Source organism: Monodon monoceros, unplaced genomic scaffold (assembly GCF_005190385.1).
Source record: "Monodon monoceros isolate NGI ecotype Baffin Bay Population unplaced genomic scaffold, NGI_Narwhal_1 Super_Scaffold_18, whole genome shotgun sequence".
In the NCBI taxonomy this organism is placed as follows: domain Eukaryota; kingdom Metazoa; phylum Chordata; class Mammalia; order Artiodactyla; family Monodontidae; genus Monodon; species Monodon monoceros.
In genome coordinates, this window is record NW_021703774.1 from 116591046 (window position 1) to 116612779 (window position 21734).

General features: G+C 37.4%; 1 protein-coding gene across 1 annotated transcript in view; it reads left to right on the forward strand.

The window, feature by feature from the left end:
• The window catches only part of ERICH3 (glutamate rich 3), a 101451-nt gene that overhangs the window by 76481 nt on the left and 3236 nt on the right, over positions 1 to 21734 (forward strand). Inside the window, exons 15-16 of the mRNA XM_029226994.1 lie at positions 2588 to 3037; positions 17133 to 17258. Coding sequence (XP_029082827.1) covers positions 2588 to 3037; positions 17133 to 17258 — 576 coding nt within the window. The remainder of the gene's footprint in view (positions 1 to 2587; positions 3038 to 17132; positions 17259 to 21734) is intronic.

Below are 21734 nucleotides of genomic sequence, written 5' to 3' on the forward strand. Positions count from 1 at the left end.
AGGGTGTAGAGCCATGGCACCAAACACACTGGCTTTGGCCAAGGACTCGGGCATTGGGTGCAGATCAGGTCCCTACCATGAAGACCAAGGGCAGATTCTTAGCATCAGTACCTGGAGGGAGCACTGGAGAGATAAATGGAATTTGGTAGGAGGCAGAGCTGTTTCCTAACATGCCTCCAAGACAACTTTTTCCCTCCTAATGAAAAAAAAATTACAATTTACATATCGACCCTAAAATTCTTTTATATAAAATGTTCCTTTATATAAAAGTTTTCACATAAAAACTTTATTTCTAAGAGAATAAATAAAATTAGTGTTGAAAATCCCATTCCATGGCCCTAAAGCATTTTGAGCTTTTTTGTAGGCACAGCCTGGCCCCAGTGTCTGTATGAAAATGAGAGTGAGAAATGAGAGTGAAACGAAATTATACAGGGAGGTTAGAGAGAAATTTGAAAACCGAAATGAGTTTCTATGGGAGGTCAGGTAGCCTTGCCACTCAGCGGCCATTCATTCACCTGATCTTTCTTAAGGACTGACTCAAAATTGAACCAGAGCATGTTTCAGCCTTTGAAATAAAATAATACAATTAACAGAAGCTGCTAAAGAAAGAGGAGCACTCATTTTTTAAATTATGTGAACAACTCTCAGAGCCAAAAGCGAGAGTCCTGGTGTCAACATTCAGATGGTAGATACGGATATTTTTGGACGTGCAGAACCATTATAACATTGTATCCTAGCTAATTGTGCAATTAATGAAAACCACTGATCAAACAAACCACTAGCACACTGGGAGTTGTTTTTCTTTTTTAAAAAACAAATGTGAAATGCTTAAGAGAGGGGGAAATCATAGTCCCTGAAATTTCTGAACTAGTACAAATAAGATAGAGAACGACTGTCCTTGATCTGTACGTTCCCCACCGAGAGACAGCACATCCAGATCTTATACAATGGAGATAAAGAATGAGTGGCTGAAGTGTGTGATTCCTTTGAGAAACAGTGGTCATCTGGTGCCTGTCAAGGTAGTTGGAAGATAAGAACAAATGGAATTGTACTTAAGGGGTTCTGTTGCTTAAAGGCTTTTTGGAGTTTATTTTTTACTGCTGTGTAGAATCTCTCACATCTTTGTGGGAACTCAGTATGTCTCAGTGACTATACTTAAAATGCTAAGCCCTGTCATGGAGAGCCATTGGGGCTAGAGGGAAGAGGATAAGAGTAAAGACAGGTATTTCTTCCCTTAAACTCTGCCTCAGCTGCTACAGCCATCTGGGTAGCTGACAAGCAGAAAAAAACATAAACAGAAAAAAGAATCAGAAGCACACAGAGAAGAGCAAACAAGAAAGCTAAGCAGCTTGTAAGTATGGGCTATTTCATTTGAAAAATATATTGTGTAAAAAAATTATAAACACAGGTCTATTTGGCTAAAAAAAATGAAAGGCAAGTTTGTATTTTTCTGGCCCAAGGCAGTGCATCTTCCTTACAGAGTCAGTGTGTGTGTGTTACTTTCTTGGAGATTTCAAAAAGTTTTTGTGGGTAATAAATACGAAACCATTTTTGGCTCTGGTAAGTTTCCAGACTGCATGTCTGTAGCATCACATCAATGTACTGCATAGATATCCTAGAATCTCTTTTGCCGATTCTGTATGTCCATCTCCAGCTTCTGCATCCTCTGTCTTCTTCAGAGGACAGCCCTGGGCTACTGGGTTTGCTTCACCCTCAGGCACAAAGAGCAAGGGAGTGCCAAGAGTTCATGTTCCCCCCAGGGTGGCCTGTAGCTATGTCTGACTGGAGCAGAGTATGGAAGCCCAGCTCCTTCCTCAAGGGAAGAAAAATTCTAATATAATTTAGACTTCAGAGGTTCCCAGGGGATCAGGCTGAGGCTGAGATGTTGCTTGAAATAGCTCTCTTGATTGACTTCTTCCCTGCCCTGCCCTGCTTTACCCACACCCAGAAGAGTTTCTCTTGGAGCATATTTTTAATACATCACTGGAACATGAGTCCTCATCTCAGTGTCTGCTTCTGGGGAACCCATAAAAAAGACCAGATCTCACACACACACACACATGCACACAGACACACGCACACAAGCATTATCTCAAAGTATTAAGTATCTAGGTACTATGCAAATGCATAGATATTCTTACCATACCGAGCTACCAGGGTGTACCAGTATGGCGGGTGTTACAGTAGATAAAAATTTAAACTTTATGCACAGAGAATACTGTGGATACATCCAAGATGATAACGAGATAAGTGCTCTTGCTGAACAAGTGAAAGATTATTCAATTTCTTCTATAACAAAATAGATACTAACGAAGGTTTTCCAGTGAAATGGCTTTCAACAAATAAACAAATACAACTGGTTTTCAGTTAAATACGACTTCGTATTGAAAATTGTATAGACTCACAGATTACGTAGGTCTTTCTTTATCATGACGATTATGTGGACTATATGGGGAAAGGGTATCAAATCTGCTAAACTATATTAAAAATTTTAGTATGATTAATTACTAGCATAATTCCCACAATTATTATTATTAAATTTCCCTTTATGGACAAGCAATGATGTTGTCATTTTTAATTTTTGTAGATATAAGAACTGCTTCATCAACCTCATCCAAAAGTCACCCATATTCTAGTTGCAGTGAGGATGAATCTGCACTGGGGGACAGGGAAGCCCACACTGAAAACAGTCCAAATGAAAGTGTCCGAAGTCCATCTTCCCAGGAGTTGAGTGAAAATGATGAGCCAGGAAAAACCCACCTTCCACTTGAGAATTCTCTAGAAATCGAAATTGAAGACCAAGAAATAATAAAAGTAGATGTGGAGACCAAGCCTCTGCCAATAGAGGAAAACTTGGAGAATGTTCTTGAAGAAGAAGCAGAGAAAGGAACCCGAGTGATTGCAGAGGGCTTATCTGAGAAGTCCAGGGAACATGTTTCCAAGGAAGACAAGGAAAAGAGTAAGAGTAACCTTTGGGAAGGAAGCGCTGCTAAGGTGAAGGACAAAAAGGCAGGTCCCCGTAGGATGGATAAAGGTGGTAAGTATGGCCATTGAGTTGACCTGCCATTGTCTCTATGCATGGAAGCTGATCTTGGTCATTGCACTCTGCCAAAGCTTGGGAAATACTATTGTGATAATGCCGGAGGGATTCAATTTTTTCCTATTTCTCTCTGTGTCACATGATCATACATGTATTTTCAGCTTGTTGTTTTCCTTTATTGCATTTAAAAAATTACTTGATAATTCTTAAGTAGCCTGTTTCCTATTTTCTGTAAATTCCTTCCTATGACAGTTCTATCTCAAGAATCAAATAAAACACAATACATGTCTGAAGGCAAGGGTATGTGTAGCTTTTTAGAAGTTATTTAGTATCAGCAATGCTATTTGTTCTTATCCAAATATGCATTTATATGTATACGTAGCTAACATTGATAGGTGCTTGCTATGTGCCAGTGCTAAACACTTACATATATTAACTCGTCTAATCCTCACAACAGCCCAATATCCCCATGAGTTAGGTTCTATTATCATTATCTCCTTTTTACAGATGACAAAACTGTGGTTTGTAGAGGTTAAGTAAGATGTCAAGCATCATACAGCTAATAAGAAGCATTCCTAGGATTTGAATTCAGGGAGAGTGGTGCCAGTTTCTAAAGGTTTCCAATTTTCTCTGTGCAATAGGAATTTATAGTTAAATAAAAATTTCATAGAAAACGCCAAACTGCACTTTAAGTTCTCTGAAACTGAGTAACTTTCTGATCCAGGGGTTTCTTGGGTGTGTTAGACAGTTCCATTTGACATAGAAAGTCTTGAAGCATGTCCTAGGATGATCAGGCCCCAGTACCTTACACACATGGAAGGTCTGATACTTTTCTCAACTTTAGGAGGACAGTTAAAGGATTGAGTTGTGTCCTGTGGATGGCCGGTTGTGCCTGCAGCTATTTGGCTCTCACATAGTACGCTGTGCCCTATAACTTGTATCTCGGGCCTTTCCCTAATCTCTCCCATCTGTCTACCCTGCCAACATGGTGGGAATTCTTTTTGACTCCAAGGTAAAATTTGTTGTCACATTTTAATAGTACTAAAATTCATCTGCGTTTGAAAACTTATGAATGCTTTTAATGTCTATAACATTTATTTTAGAAACTTAAAAGCTGTTATTAAACCACTGGTGCCTACAGCTAAGAATTGAGGATGTTGAATAGTTATCTTTCCATTCAGTCATTATCATTAACCTTCTACTATGCACTGTGGTCAATAAGAAATGTGTAAGAGAGGGTTCCTTCCATAAAATGTTAAGAGGAAGGTTTGGCATGCCAATAACTGGACAAGGTCAGTAGTCACATGTAAAACCAGAGAAGGTACAAATGTTACGGGGCTTCAAAGGAGGAGAAGACTCATTTGATGAAGTCACCTTGAAAGTTTTCGTGAAGGACATATTTGAGGAAGGCTTTAAAGGTTAGATAAGATTTTGAAGGTGGAATGGAGGAGGATAAAGCATGCCAAACAGCAGGAAGTAGCAAGGGATATAACCTTGGAATACGTTAAACAAAAACTCTAGAATGAGCAGTTTGACAAACTTCAGCCCACAAGCCAAATCTGGCCTACCACCTTTTCTTTTTGTATTGCCTGTGAGTGAAGAATGTTTTTTTCTCTTTTCTTTTCTTTCATTTTTAAAAGGTTGGAAAAAATCAAAAGAAGAAGAATATGTGATATTGAAAATTATATTAAATTCACATTTCAGTGCCAGAAAATAAAGTTTTATTGGACTAGAGTCATGCTTATTTATTTACATATTCTTAGTGGCTGCTTTTGCTCTACAAGGGCAGAGTTAAGTAGTTGCAACAGAGACCCTATGGCCCACGAAGCCCTAAGGATTCACTGTTTGGCCCTTTACAGAAAAAGTTTGCCAACCTCTGCCTTAGAATTATAACATTAAGACCCCCAACATTTTCAAAATGATTTTGCCATATGTGAGTAAAGATTCTTATTAACATACATTTGAAGCCCTTTTATAAAATAATTCAAATTTTTGATCTTGGATTTTATCATTCAATTCTGGTACATGTAATGTATAATCTAGAAAATTTGTACAATTTGGCAAACTGCTGACCAAAAAGGTACAGATGTTAAAGTTCAGTAGCAACATTGACGTTATTACTAGTATTTCTTTTATTTCCACTTCAGAAAACTAGATTGTTTACCTGGATTTATGGAAGTAGACAACTTTTTGTAAAATAAGATGCATATGATATAGGTTGAAATTAGGGGATAGATAGAATAATAGAAGTATTCGACTAGGATCATATCACTTGGAAGAGAGTGAGGTTTTTTTGTGGTACTCGGGCCTCTCACTGTTGTGGACTCTCCCATTGCGGAGCACAGGCTCCGGACGTGCAGGCCCAGCGGCCATGGCTCATGGGCCTAGCCGCTCTGCGGCATGTGGGATCTTCCCGGACTGGGGCACGAACCCATGTCCCCTGCATCGGCAGGCAAACTCTCAACCACTGCGCCACCAGGGAAGCCCGAGAGTGGGTTTTTTTTCCCCCCTCTGGATTTGTGAAATGAAGAGTATATAGGTTTATTATTTTTCTCAACTATTATGGGAAACTTGTGTTCTTGACTTGATGACATCTATAATTTTAAAACATTTTGTTATTATCTTTTCATTGAGGTGAGTTCAACACTAGATGGCAACGTTTATGATTATTTATCTCTCTTATGCTCTAATATATGTACCAAACCTCTTTATCAGTGTTTATTTTTCATTAACAGCTTATGAAATACACTTAGAAAACAGAGAAAAGAGGGCTTAAAATTATCTGCAGATTTATCACACACAAAAATCACCTATAACATATGGTCAGTCTTTTTATTTCTAAAGTTAGAGTTTACAAGTTATGTTTTCATATTTCCATAAAATGTTATATTTTGCTTTTTATTCTTAACCTTATACCATAAGTATTTTTATGTTATTATGTAATCTTCATGAATATGTTTAATGTCTGTGTATTATTCCATTCTGTGGTTTGTTCATAATTTAAATATTTCCCTATTTTTCCTATTTTTACTACTACTAGTAGTACTCTAGTATCTTATTACCTACGATAATTTGAAATTAATAATTATTTTCTTAGGCTAGGTTCCAAGAAGTTTACTTTTTGGATCAAAGGTAATAGACATTTTAAGGTTTTTGAAAAAAAAATTTTTCTTAGAAATGATTGGTTGAAAAGTTTATACAATGCAGAACAGATGAGAATAAGATGAAAGCTAAAGGCTTCCTTCCCTGGCCTTTATTATTTTTCCTGAGAGATAGATAACTGTGGAAAAGTTTTTTTGTGTGCATGATTCCAGAAAATTTTCTCTATATACACACACATATAAGTGCATTCATATATTATATATATACAGACCTTATTTTTATATACAGATGGAAACATGATACATTTTTGTTTTACAACTTGCTTTTTTCACTTAACACTGTATCCTGAATATCTTTTTATATCAGCATATATAACTGTACTTTTATTCTTATTTACTGTGTATGTTATGCCATTGTATTGCCTTAGTATCATAACTTTGCAACTTTTCTTAAAAATATGTTGCCTTCTGTGTAAGAACTGGTAGATTTGTTCTATGGTCCATCTTCCACAAAAGAACAAAATTTCTGGATTACAGAGGCCCAGAGGCAGAGTGAATAAAGTACAGTGGAAAATAAGATATTAATAAGCAAAATAAAACAAAGACCATGTAAAATATTCAGAACGATGTAGAAGGATTATGGTATCAAAACCTAAGGATTAGTAGATTATGACAGCTGGGTGCTAATGTTTTTAAAATAAACTCAAGGAAATGATGCAATAAATTTGTAAATATTTAGAATAATAGACTAAAGGAAGTGACAGATATTCTCAAAAGCCTTTATATTCCTAAGAAAATTTCAGATAAAATAAACCAGGTCTTGAAAGTATCGTGAGTTATATTGATATTGATGCCAAGCAAAGAGGTTACGGTGGTTCCTCCTCCTTAACTGAGCCTTCAGTTAGGTGGCTGAGGGAGAGAGGGATAGAATCAAAGTTATGTGCTTGAAATGAAGGTCATTTAGGTCACAGCTTATATGAGTTAGATCAGAAGGCTGGTGAAGATTGAAACGTGTGTATTTTATTTAGCTCCCTGATTAGAACCTTAGATTGCAGTGAAATGGGGACTGAGATAATGTGTAAAAGATTCTATCTCATTTTGTATAGCACTGAATTAATCAATTTCAACTAGACCTAGAATAAAAATTGTGATTATGTTAAGAATAAGTCTATGGGCTGAAAAAATGATGTACAATGAATGATGTTTTGTTGAGTCTAAGTTAATACAACTTAATCTGAATTGTTTTCACTTAAGATCATAGCAATGGATAAATTTGTAAAGTACTACAGTCAATGCCTTCTTACCTTTCAGGCTGATAACATAAAACGATAACTTCCTTCTATTTTATAATATGTCACACTTAATTGGGCTTTGTCCAGTCCACCAACAAATCAGGTGAATTTATATAAAAGATGTGTCATATGCAGTGAAGTGGGTAAGGTAAAAGATTATAATTGCTAGCTACAATGAGGTAGTGCCCTTGAGAGTTAATTCAGTATTATAGGGCATAGTGTTATTTTCGTGTGTTTATTTTTCTCTGTTATTTTTAGTTTAAGCTGTCTTAATGCATTGTGACACATGGTGTTCTAATGATGGAACAATTCATGTGGATTTGTGAAATTAATATAATTTATACATTATGAATATAAATAATATATTAAGAATAAAGTATCATATAGTATAAAGTAAAATGTATGTAGAAGTAGGCATTTTATACTTTTACATATGAATCAGCGGAAGTCATGGTGCTTGGCCAGGTAATATAGACCTAAAAACTGTTAGGACTAAAGTAAAATGCAATTTTATCATCCCATAGGCAGGATAGAATGGTCTCGATGAAAGAACAAGAAAATCACGTGTTATGAGTTGCAGTCTAAATACAATTTCTGAATGAATTGTGAAAGCATATAGCTGTTTGTTTCAATAGATTTCTTCTGAAATATTTGTTAGGTATCTGCTTTATGCCACACTGTTCCTGGTGTGAACATAACGAAGTCCTTCCCTATATGGGAGCTTATATTTGAGGAGGAGATGTGCCTAACAAGTGAAAGATAAACATGTAATGGGGCATCTGGGCTAAGTGCTAGCAGAAAAGAAAGTCAAGGTAAGGACATAGAGTGATGGTTTGAGGAAGGGGTAGTATTTTTTAGGGCTGTCCTCTCTCAGTGAGGGGACATTTGAGCAAAGACCAGAATGAGGTGCGGGGGTGAGCCACTCTGTCATGTGAAGAAGGAGCACAGGAAGCAGAAGGCCCAGCAAATGCACAGAGTCTAAACTGGGAGCATCGTTGTTGAGTGAAGAATTTGGAAGGAGGTCAGTGTGACAGGAGCAGAATGGACAAGGCAGAGACTGGAGGAAATGAGGCCAGAGGGAAAAACTTATATGCCATTGGGAGGAGTTTATTCTGAGGTAGGAAGCCATTGGAAAAATTAGTGCATACAAATGACATGAGCTGAAAGTTTTGAAAAGATTCTTGCTACTGTGTGGAGGATAGAATTTAGCTTTCTGAGTATGTTATCTTCGAACAGCTGTGGTCTTGAGTTGTGATTAATCCTGGATCTTTGTAAGCAATGTTTCAATGACAAAGGTAACACAGGAACATCTTTACTGTATAGGTAGATGATGTAAGTCATGAATTTTGTCATAGTGAGTTGTTGGGAAGATAATTGATTGGCTACACAAAGAATGATCAAAGAACATGCATAGTTTTCAAGGTGACTGGGAACTTGGAATAAACCTGCATATATATTTACTCAGCTTTTATTGCCTTCTTATGTTCTTAAAATTCAAATGAAAAGTTCTTGGCAAAACGTTCTTCTCATATAGAATTGCTCAAGATACTTAGGATTTTTTAAAAAAACATATTTATTGGCATATAATTGCTTTACAATGGTGTGTTAGTTTCTGCTGTATAACAAATTGAATCAGCTATACATATACATATATCCCCATATCTCCTCCCTCTTGCATCTCCCTCCCACCTCTCTAGGTGGACACAAAGCACTGAGGTGATCTCCCTGTGCTATGCAGCTGCTTCCCACTAGCAATATGTTTTACCTTTGGTAGTGTATATATGTTCACGTTACTCTCTCACTTCCTGCCAGCTTACCCTTCCCCCTCTCCATGTCCTGAAGTCCATTCTCTATGTCGGTGTCTTTATTCCTGTCCTGCCCCTAGGTTCTTCAGAACAATTTATTTTTTTTTAGATTCCATATATATGTGTTAGCATATGGTATTGGTTTTTCTCTTTCTGACTTACTTCACTCTGTATGACGGCCTCTTGCTCCATCCACCTCACTACAAACAAATCAATTTGGTTTCTTTTTATGGCTGAGTAATATTCCATTGTATATATGTGCCACATCTTCTTTATCCATTCATCTGTCGATGGACACTTAGGTTGCTTCCATGTCCTGGCTATTGTAAATAGAGCTCCAATGAACATTGTGATACATGAATTTTTTTGAATTATAGTTTTCTCAGAGTATATGCCCAGTAGTGGGATTGCTTGGTTGTATGGTAGTTCAATTTTTAGTTTTTGAGGAACCTCCATACTGTTCTCCATACTGGCTGTATCAAGTTACATTCCCACCAACAGTGCAAGAGGGTTCCCTTTCTCCACACTCTCTCCAGCATTTACTGTTTGTACATTTTTTGATGATGGCCATTCTGACCAGTGTGAGGTGATACCTCATTGTAGTTTTGATTTGCATTTCTCTAATGATTAGTGATGTTGAGCATCCTTTCATGTGTTTGTTGGCAATCTCTATATCTTTGGAAAAATGTCTATTTAGGTCTTCTGCCCATTCTTGGATTGTGTTGTTTGATTTTTTGATATTGAGCTGCATGAGCTGCTTGTATATTTTGGAGATTAATCCTTTGTCAGTTGCTTCGTTTGCAAATATTGTCTCCCATTCTGAGGGTTGTCTGTTTGTCTTGTTTATGGTTTCCTTTGCTGTGCAAAAGCTTTTAAGTTTCATTAGGTCCCATTTGTTTATTTTTGTTTTTATTTCCATTTCTCTCAGAGGTGGGTCAAAAATGATCTTGCTATGATTTATGTCATGGAGTGTTCTGCCTATGTTTTCCTCTAAGAGTTTTATAGTGTCTGGCCTTACATTTAAGTCTTTAATCTGTTTTGAGTTTATTTTTGTGTATGGTGTTTGTTAGGGGGTGTTCTAATTTCATTCTTTTACATGTAGCTGTCCAGTTTAACCAGCACCACTTATTGAAGTGGCTGTCTTTTCTGCATTGTATATTATTGCCTCCTTTATCAAAGATAAGGTGACCATATGTGCGTGGGTGTGTCTCTGGGCTTTTTATCCTGTTCCAGTGATCTATATTTCTGTTTTTGTGCCAGTACCATACTGTCTTGATTACTGTAGCTTTGTAGTATAGTCTGGAGTCTGAGAGCCTGATTCCTCCAGCTCCATTTTTCTTTCTCAAGATTGCTTTGGCTATTCAGGGTCTTTTGTGTTTCCATGCAAATTGTGAAAGTTTTTGTTCTAGTTCTGTGAAGAATGCCATTGGTAGTTTGATAGGCATTGCATTGAATCTGTAGATTGCTTTGGGTAGTAGAGTCATTTTCACAATGTTGATTCTTCCAATCCAAGACCATGGAATATCTCTGCATCTGTTTGTATCATCTTTAATTTCTTTCATCATTGTCTTATAGTTTTCTCCATACAGGTCTTTTGTCTCCTTAGGTAGGTTTATTCCTAGATATTTTATTCTTTTTGTTGCAGTGGTAAATGGGACTGTTTCCTTAATTTCTCTTTCAGATTTTTCATCATTAGTGTAGAGGAATGCATGAGAGTTCTGTGCATTAATTTTATAACCTGCTACTTTACCAAATTCATTGATTAGCTCTAGTAGTTTTCTGGTAGCATCTTTAGGATTCTCTATGTATAGTATCATGTCATCTGCAAACAGTGACAGTTTTACATCTTCTTTTCTGATTTGGATTCCTTTTATTTCTTTTTCTTCTCTGATTGCTGTGGCTAAAACTTCCAAAACTATGTTGAATAATAGTGGTGAGAATGGACAGCCTTGTCTGGTTCCTGATCTTAGTGGACATGGTTTCAGTTTTTCACCATTGAGAATGATGTTGGCTGTGGGTTTGTCATATATGGCCTTTATTATGTTGAGGAAAGTTCCCTCTATGCCTACTTTCTGCAGGGTTTTTATCATAAATGGGTGTTGAATTTTGTCAAAAGCTTTTCCTGCATCTATTGAGATGATTATATGTTTTTTCTCCTTCAATTTGTTAATATGGTTTATCACATTGATTGATTTGTGTATATTGAAGCATCCTTGCATTCCTGGGATAAACCCCACTGGATCATGGTGTATGATCCTTTTAATGTGCTGTTGGATTCTGTTTGCTAGTATTTTGTTGAGGATTTTTGCATCTATGTTCATCAGTGTTATTGGCCTGTAGTTTTCTTTTTTTGTGACATCTTTGTCTGGTTTTGGTATCAGGGTGATGGTGGGCTTGTAGAATGAGTTTGGGAGTGTTCCTCCCTCTGCTATATTTTGGAAGAGTTTGAGAAGGATAGGTGTTAGCTCTTCTCTAAATTTTTGATAGAATTTGCCTGTGAAGCCATCTGGTCCTGGATTTTTGTTTGTTGGAAGATTTTAAATCACAGTTTCAATTTCAGTGCTTGTGATTGGTCTGTTTATATCTTCTATTCCTTTCTGGTTCAGTCTTGGAAGGTTGTGCTTTTCTAAGAATTTGTCCATTTCTTCCAGGTTGTCCATTTTATTGGCATATATTTGCTTGTAGAAATCTCTCATGATCCGTTGTATTTCTGCAGTGTAACTTGTTACTTCTCCTTGTTCATTTCTAATTCTAATGATTTGAATCTTCTCCGTTTTTTTCTTGATGAGACCAGCTAATGGTTTATCAAATTTTTTTATCTTCTCAAGAACCAGCTGTTAGTTTTATTGATCTTTGCTATTGTTTCCTTTATTCCTTTTTCATTTATTTCTGATCTCATCTTTATGATTTCTGCCCTTCTGCTAACTTTGGGGGTTTTTTGTTCTTCTTTCTCTAATTGCTCTAGGTGTAAGGTTAGTTTGTTTATTTGAGATGTTTTTTGTTTCTTAAGGTAGGATTGTATTGGTATAAACTTCCTTCTTAGAACTGCTTTTGCTGCATCCCATAGGTTTTGGGTCATCGTGTTTTCATTGTCATTTGTTTCTAGGTATTTTTTTATTTCCTCTTTGATTTATTCAGTGATCTGTTGGTTACTAAGTAGTGTGTTGTTTAGCTTCCATGTGTTTGTATTTCTTACAGATTATTTCCTGTAATTGATATCTAGTCTCATAGCATTGTGGTTGGAAAAGATACTTGAAACAATTTAAATATTCTTAAATTTACCAAGGCTTGATTTGTGACCCAAGATATGGTCTATCCTGGAGAATGTTCCATGAGCATTTGAGAAGAAAGTGTATCCTGTTGTTTTTGGATGGAATGTCCTATAAATATCAATTAAGGCCATCTTGTTTAATGTAGCATTTAAAGCTTGTGTTTCCTTATTTATTTTCATTTTGGATGATCTGTCCATTGGTGAAAGTGGGGTGTTAAAGTCCCGTACTATGATTGTGTTACTGTCAGTTTCCCCTTTTACGGCTGTTAGCATTTGCCTTATGTATTGAGGTACTCCTATGTTGGGTGCATAAATATTTACAATTGTTATATCTTCTTCTTGGATTGATCCCTTGATCATTCTCTAGTGTCCTTCTTTGTTTCTTGAAATAGTCTTTATTTTAAAGTCTGTTCTGTCTGATATGAGAATTGCTACTTCAGCTTTCTTTTGATTTCCATTTGCATGGAATATCTTTTTCCATCCCCTCACTTTCAGTCTGTATGTGTCCCTAGGTCTGAAGTGGGTCTCCTGTAGACAGCCTATATGTGGGCCTTGTTTTTGTGTCCATTCAGCCAGTGTATGTCTTTTGGTTAGAGCATTTAATCCATTTACATTTAAGGTAATTATCGATATGTTTTTTCCTATTACCATTTTCTTAATTGTTTTGGGTTTGTCATTGTAAGTCTTTTCCTTCTCTTGTGTTTCCTGCCTAGAGAAGTTCCTTTCGCATTTGTTGTAGAGCTGGTTTGGTGGTTCTGAATTCTCTTACCTTTTGCTTATCTGTAAAGGTGCTCATTTCTCCATCGAATCTGAATGAGATCCTTGCTGGGTAATCTTGGTTGTCGGTTTTTCCCTTTCATCACTTTAAATATGTCCTGCCACTCCCTTTTGGCTTGCAGAGTTTCTGCCGAAAGATGGTTATGGGGATTCCCTTGTATGTTAATTGTTGCTTTTCCCTTGCTGCTTTTAATATTTTTTCTTTGTATTTAATTTTTGATAGTTTGATTAATATGTGTCTTAGTGTGTTTCTCCTTGGATTTATCCTGTATGGGACTCTCTGCGCTTCCTGGAATTGATTGACTATTTCCTTACCCATATTAGAGAAGTTGTGAACTATAATCTCTTCAAATAGTTTTTCAATCCCTTTTTTTTCTCCTCTTCTTCTGGGACCCCTATAATTCAAATGTAGGTGCATTTAATGTTGTCCCAAAGGTCTCTGAGATTGTCCTCAATTCTTTTCATTCTTTTTTCTTTATTGTGCTGTGCGGTAGTTATTTCCACTATTTTATCTTCCACGTCACTTATCCATTCTTCTGCCTCAGTTATTCTTCTTAGCATGTTTTAAGATGGGAACAATTTGTGTAGTTTCAAAGCAAGCAGAGGAGAGGGAATGAGTTTGGAAAGCTTGCCTACTAATATTGCAAACCATATCCTTGCTACCACTTTTCAATAACTAAATTATCAAATTTAGAAAGAATTGGTGGAAATTGAGAACTGTCAGCAATAGTACAGGGACGTAAGGCCTCTCATCATTATAGGTGAAATTGTTAATTGATACCTCCTTTTTTGAAGTACAAAGAGAAACATATATCAAAAGCTTCTAAAAATTATCATGCTCTTTGACCCAGCAATTCCAGTTCCAACAGTTTATCCTAAGGCAATAGTCAGAAATAATAAAATAATTATAAGTAGTATTTTAAGTAGCTTTTTAATCACAAAAATGGAAATAATTGAATATTTAACACTAGGCAGTTGGTTAGCCAAATTTTAGTAAAACCTTATTAGAATATTCTGTGCAGTTATTGAAGAATAGTTCTTATTTAATGATATGTGGATATAGTCACAATATATTGCTAAATGAATAAAATGGGATACAAAATGTCATCTAAGTAAGAGTAAAAGGTACTGAGAAATCTGCCAAAATGTTAACTAGTATTTGTTTCTGAGTGGTGAAACTAGGATATTTTTGTTTTCCTCTCTGTACTTTTTATTGTTTCAAGCTTTAAGTAGTGAATATGTACTATTTTCATATTTTGGGGAAGTACAATGTCTATATTATTTTAAAATATGTTTGTTTTCATAATAAAAAAAGCTCACATTGGAATGCAATAATATTTTGGTATTTTAAAAACATCTTGAAATATCCTATATCATTTGAATGGAAAAAGTATTTTTCTGTGAAATTCTCTGAGCCTCTTCCATTTTGCTACAGATGCTGTGGGAACTGACAACTCTCTTTGCTTTTAATGGTCATCTTTATAGCAAGGTGAAGGAGCGGAGCCTTGAGGGATGAAGGGCTAAATAGATAGAGGAAACAGGGTGATGTGTCACATTGCTGGCATGGGAGTCTCAGCATGCATAGTCCTCCTTTACTGTAGGTGGAAAACAGTCAAAGTCAGACACTGGCCAAGGTCTTGCTTTTAAGTTTCAGTTTCAGAAGAACATCTGAGAAAAAAATGACCAGGTGGGGTCTTTTCTTATCTCACACCTAATAAATCCTTAATGCTCAGGCCAGTGTCCCATTCTTGCTGAATCTGAAGCAGGCAGCACCTTACTGTCCAGGCTCTCATCGACTTCCAAAGCCTAACCCTCCAGGGGCAAGCCAGCTGACACGGGCAAGTGGTGATTACAGTCCTGAGACAGAAGGATTACATGCTTCAGGCAATTCTGAGTGAGTTGTAATTTTCAGATTATGCTAGTATTGTTTGGCTTCTTAGAATAGTCTTTTGGTTCAATAGCTGCTAATTGTTTATTATTATTTTTGTAAACCATGTTGAAAAAATTTTCAATTGATGTATAATTGACATACAGCATTATATTAATTTCAGGTGTACAACATAATGATTCAATATTTGTAAAATAAACCATATTTTTTTTTAGCCTGTGGGCTACTTGGGGGAGAAACCTAGATGTCCTGTTGGCTCTGATGAAACAAAGCTTCAGTAATTGATACCAAATCAGGCTTGCTCCCACTCTCCTGCCTACCATCCTTGGGATTTCTATTGCTTAGTCAGCAAAGCAGATTTATACACAAAGACCTAAAACACTATTTAAACTCTCTAGTTATACAGTGCTGTGGGTAAGGTGATATTTAACTTATAGGTACTGTGTTATAAAGTTACTAAACTAAAGGTTGACTTGGTTTTAAAAAAATCCAACTATAACCTAAGTTTCATGAGTTGATGTCATCTTTAAATTACTGTAAAAGACATTTTTTATTTGGTGTATTGGATGAATGAGGAAAACTGACGTTCAAAATTTTTTTTAAAGAGAACACATTGGAACTATGTGATGCACCTCTTTTCATTTCCATGTTTGTTCTCTTAAGATTACTATAGTTAAGTCATTCCATTTTTTCTCCAAAAGCCACATGAGGCAGATATTTCACTATTTGTTTCCAAACACAGCGGGATCAGTAAGTAACTAACTGCTCCTTAGCAATCCACCTTAAACTGAGCAAGGGACCACATTCTAGTTGTGTTTTTTCTTGAAGTAGTCTTTGGACCAAATTGCTCAGAATATCTGAGAGGAAAGAAAGCAAGAAAGGAAGAGAGAAGGTAGGTAGAGAAGGAAAGGGAGAGATAGTGAGGGAGGGAGGGAGGGGGGAAAGGGTATTTTGGAGAAACTGTGCTCTTATCTAGGAGGGCAAATCTAGGTCTAGTGTTATTTGAGTGAACTTTTGTTAACCAGGAGGTGGTATAATGAAAGATGTCAGGGATTTAGAGACACAGGTCATCAGATGATAGGCAAGGGATATAGACAGGGATGTGTCAGACACTAAAGTCAAAGTTAATGGATATTAAAGTGTTGTCGAGAATTATCAGGTTGGGCGATAATACTTATAATAGACATGCTCATCATTTTATCATCTATTATTATTTATTAGGTGCTCAGGCACTTGCTAATAAGTGAAATATAAGCATGTTCTACAGGTATTATTTCATTTAATCCTCCCAATATAACAACTGAGTAGATATCTCTTTTTGACAGATGGGTAAACTGAGGCTTAGGCTTAGGCCAAGGAACTCACCCAAGCTGACACAGTTAGTATGGGACTTGAACTTCTTAGGTCTTTGTGTTCCTAAAGTTCAGAGATAACAGGAATCTCTACAACAGCTTTTACTGTCAAATTTATAAGAATCATGCAATAGCTTTTTTGCTCTGGTCACATGGAGTGAGTATTGGGGTCAAATCACTAAAATCTACTAATGGATGAAATGCTTATATTATAGTCAGTTCTGGTAGTTTTAGAAATCTAATAGAACAGTGATGATTGGGATTATAAAAGCCATAACATGTTTCTAAAAAGCAAAAGGCAACTAAACTCCTTTCCAGTCATCTCATTGCATGTGTATTTGGCAAATCCATCACTTCTTCTGGCTGTTGCCTTGTTTTTTTTTAATGCAAGTATTTCTTTACATGGATTTCTTTACTTCATGATCTTCTATTGTGTTTTCTTTTTGAAATCATAGCTTGAACTCTGTTTAATCTTAATAAATGTTAAAAAGAGTCATATTTTAATGTGAATGCTTTTAAATTAATCCCACTTGCTGCTGTTCCACTTACAATGTTCCCATGACCTGTTTTAAACACCTTTTGATATTTTATATGGTCTCCAATCAGTTGGACAGGTAGTAGCTGAAGATGTGGGTCCTGGCTGCCACTGCCACTATGACTCTGAGTCTGGTGTTAGCAGTGCAGACAGAGGAGAGAAGCACTCAAGGAAGGTGGAGATTGACACAGGTGCAGGTAAGGGCACATCATTACCTAGGAAAGACCTTCAGAAATCCTCTGCAAAAGACAGTGCTGTTTCCATCTTTCATCTTCCTATCCTTGTTTCCTCCTTCTACCACCTTTATTTTCTTTTCAACTAGTGAATATGATGGCAGGAGGTGGAGGCATTAAGGGGAGCTTTGGAGCTGACAGCAGATATGAAAGTTATCATTCTTTTTTGAATACAGTGGTGCTTAGAATTTCTTAAAAAAGGACTTCAGATAATGAAAAATACTGGTAGGGATTTTCAGACCAGTCTTATTTCTTAGCCTGCCTCCCAGTTAGCTGACCAGGTAGGTGGATATACCTAACTGACCCACTGGAGACATGAAGCGCCCAGGCACATTTCATGAGGATTTACTTGAACTCCTTATTTTTTAAAATTCAGGAAGTATTCATTGCCATCAACAAACGACCTGGCTCTTGGTGATGAGTATTCCAGCTGCAAGAGTGCGCATTGGAGTGACTCAACAGACCATGACTCATACATATCTGGTCAAACAGCCCGTGTCCTTGAAATCAGGTTTCCCTATATTTAGTGGATGAATTTTAAAAAACACCCTGATTTGAATACACGTATGTGTGTGTGGCAGTTGGCAGGGGGAGGGTGATTCATTTTATTCCTCATATGGTCACAGTACCCCCAACTCCAATTTTTAATAACAGGCATCAAGTGCTGGGAGGTATATGAGATTTCACTCTATTATCAAGTAAATAAGTTAGCCAGCCACAGTTACATCAGAAGACACAAAACTCCTCGGTCAGAGAAAAAGGACTTTATTACTCACAATAAATAGAAGCAGCCAGATGATTTGCACTTGCGCTGGTTCCCTGAGCTCCCGTTCCCCCGGAGCCATGTGGAGAGGACCAGGTGACACTTGAACTTGGAGTGGGCTGAGTTGCAGAAGGACACTGAGCTTTGAGAATCCAAATCTTTCGTAGTGGGTGTTCAACCAGAGGAGTTCTAGTGTACCTCCCCAAACTTCTGCAAGGCAGGTAGAGTAGTTGTTGTCTATTAAATCCAATTCAAGCAAGAAAATATCATACGTTGTACGCAGTGGGAGGGGAGTGTGTAAGGAAGGTTTGTTAGGGCTTCCTGTGTGCCAGGCGCTGTGCTAAGCATTTTATGGTTTACTCTCACAAGGATTCTCTGAGTCAAGTGTTGCTATTCCCGTTATATGGATAAGAGAATGAAGGCTTAGAGAAGTGTTATTTCCCAAGTTCGTACAACTACGTGGCAGAGATGGCATTCTCACCCAGGTCTGCCTGACTGCCAAGTACACACTCAGCCACTAAATCAGATTTCCCTTGTTTGTGAACATTGCTCACTTTCTTATATTCGCTATATTTTTCCCCCAAAAGCCCATGAGGTTGCTATCAAAAACACGTCATATTTTTGTACTGATATTTCTTAGAAGGGCTTCAATCACTCTTTCTCCCTTGCTTCAGAAATGTCATGTCTGACTCCCCTGTGTGTGTGTGTGTGTGTGTGTGTGTGTGTGTGTGTGCATGTAATAGCTCAGCTGGATGCCATTAGCACTTTCTCTCCTAGAATTTAGGCATAGTATATTATTACATGGTGGCTAGGCAATTTTATTACCCTGTATTTCTGAATGTTCTTTAATTCCATAAATTTAGAGGCCAGCTTAGCAAAACAGAGGACTTTCTTTAAATATTTTTCATAACTGACTTTTTTTTTAGACATCTTTATTGGAGTATAATTGCTGTACAATGGTGTGTTAGTTTCTGCTGTATAACAAAGTGAATCAGCTATACGTATACATATATCCTCATATCCCCTCCCTCTTGTGTCTCCCTCACACCCTCCCCATCTCACCCCTCTAGGTGACACAAAGCACCGAGCTGATCTCCCTGTGCTATGTGGCTGCTTCCCACTAGCTATCAGTTTTACATTTGGTAGTGTATATATGTCAGTGCCACTCTCTCACTTCATCCCAGCTTACCCTTCCCCCTCCCCGTGTCCTCAAGTCCATTCTCTACGACTGCGTCTTTATTCCTGTCCTGCTCCTAGGTTCTTCAGAACCATTTTTTAAAATTATTTTTTAGATTCCATATATATGTGTTAGCATATGGTATTTGTTTTTCTCTTTCTGACTTACTTCACTCTGTATGACAGACTCTAGGTCCGTCCACCTCACTACAAATAATTTCGTTTCTTTTTACGGCTAATATTCCATTGTATATATGTGCCACATCTTCTTTATGCATTCATCTGTTGATGGACACTTAGGTTGCTTCCATGTACTGGCTATTGTAAATAGAGCTCCAATGAACTTTGTGGTACATGACTCTTTTTGAATTATGGTTTTCTCAGGGTATATGCCCAGTAGTGGGATTGCTCGGTTGTATGGTAGTTCAATTTTTAGTTTTTTGAGGAACCTCCATACTGGCTGTATCAAGTTACATTACCACCAACAGTGCAAGAGTGTTTCCTTTTCTCCACACTCTCTCCAGCATTTACTGTTTGTAGATATTTTGATGATGGCCATTCTAACTGGTGTGAGGTGATACCTCATTGTAGTTTTGATTCGCATTTCTCTAATGATTAGTGATGTTGAGCTTTGGTTCATGTGTTTGTTGGTGATCTGTATATCTTCTTTGGAGAAATCTCTATTTAGGTCTTCTGCCCATTTTTGGACTGGGTTGTTTGTTTTTGTGATATTGAGCTCCATGAGCTGCTTGTAAATTTCGGAGATTAATCCTTTGTCAGTTGCTTCGTTTGCAAATATTTTCTCTCATTCTGAGGGTTGTATTTTCATCTTGTTTATGGTTTCCTTTGCTGTGCAAAAACTTTTAAGTTTCATTAGGCCCCATTTGTTTATTTTTGTTTTTATTTCCATTTCTCTAGGAGGTGGGTCAAAAAGGATCTTGCTGTGATTTATGTCATAGAGTGTTCTTCCTATGTTTTCCTCTAAGAGTTTTATACTGTCTGGCCTTACATTTAGGTCTTTAATCCATTTTGAGTTTATTTTTGTGTATGGTGTTAGGGAGTGTTCTAATTTCATTCATTTACATGTAGCTGTCCAGTTTTCCCAGCACCACTTATTGAAGAGGCTGTCTTTTCTCCATTGTATATTCTTGCCTTCTTTATCAAAGATAAGGTGACCATATGTGCACGGGTTTATCTCTGGGCTTTCTATCTTGTTGCATTTATCTATATTTCTGTGTTTGTGCCAGTACCATACTGTCTTGATTACCGTAGCTTTTTTTTTTTTTTGCGTTACGTCGGCCTCTCACTGTTGTGGCCCCTCCCGTTGCGGAGCACAGGCTCCGGACGCGCAGGCTCAGCGGCCATGGCTCACGGGCCCAGCCGCTCCACAGCATGTGGGATCCTCCCGGACCGGGGCACGAACTGCGTCCCCTGCATCGGCAGGCAGACTCTCAACCACTGTGCCACCAGGGAAGCCCGATTACTGTAGCTTTGTAGTATAGTCTGAAGTCAGGGAGCCTGATTCCTCTGACAACTTTTTAATATACTTTCATGCAGGAATTTGAATAACAACACATATACTACTAAAGGGACTTGATACATTGTTGTTCCAAATGATGGTTTTCATTTGTTTTGAATCCAGTAATAATCTGTAACAAAATAAAACAAACTGTATTCTTTCAAGTGAATTGGCTCCATGTTCTCTGAGTGAGCATTTGGTTCTATATTTAGTAAATAACTGCTGTGGTATGCTGAGGACCCCCTATAAAACTCAACACCATCCCTGCTGATAGACTTGAAGTTTCTATGTTACTCATTTGAATAAAGTTACCTTCCAAATACATTTCATTATTATTATTTTTTTTTTTTGGTGGAACGCGGGCCTCTCGCTGTTGTGGCCTCTCCCGTTGCGGAGCACAGGCTCCGGACGCGCAGGCTCAGCGGCCATGGCTCACGGGCCCAGCCGCTCCGCGGCATGTGGGATCTTCCCGGACCGGGGCACGAACGCATGTCCTCTGCATCAGCAGGTGGACTCTCAACCACTGCGCCACCAGGGAAGCCCCCAAATGCATTTTTAAGGGAAATGTAATATGTGCTGTTATTGTCTTACTTCAAAATGTTTTATTTTAATAGCTGGCAAGAAGCCAAGGGAAAGCAAAAAGGACAGCCAGGTGTGGTGTCCGGAGAGGAGCTGGAGTTATAAGACATTCCCAGATGGGGTATCAGAATAGGGACGAAGTGAGTAAGATTAGGGCTTTAGGTTTCTGGGAGATTGTTGGTGATGGGGTGGGGGTGAGATGGCTAGACAAAAGGGCAAGCAAGAGAAAAAAATGTGAGGAAGACACACTTGCCTACTTTATAAATTTATATAATTTGGAGGTTGACACCCTGGTTTAATAACTTATTTTATAGCACCTAGTCCAGTGTGTTTTACAAATGAAAAAAAATTAGATTGATAGAAAACATTGAGGTGACCATTTTAGAAGCTATCTCCCTAAGTA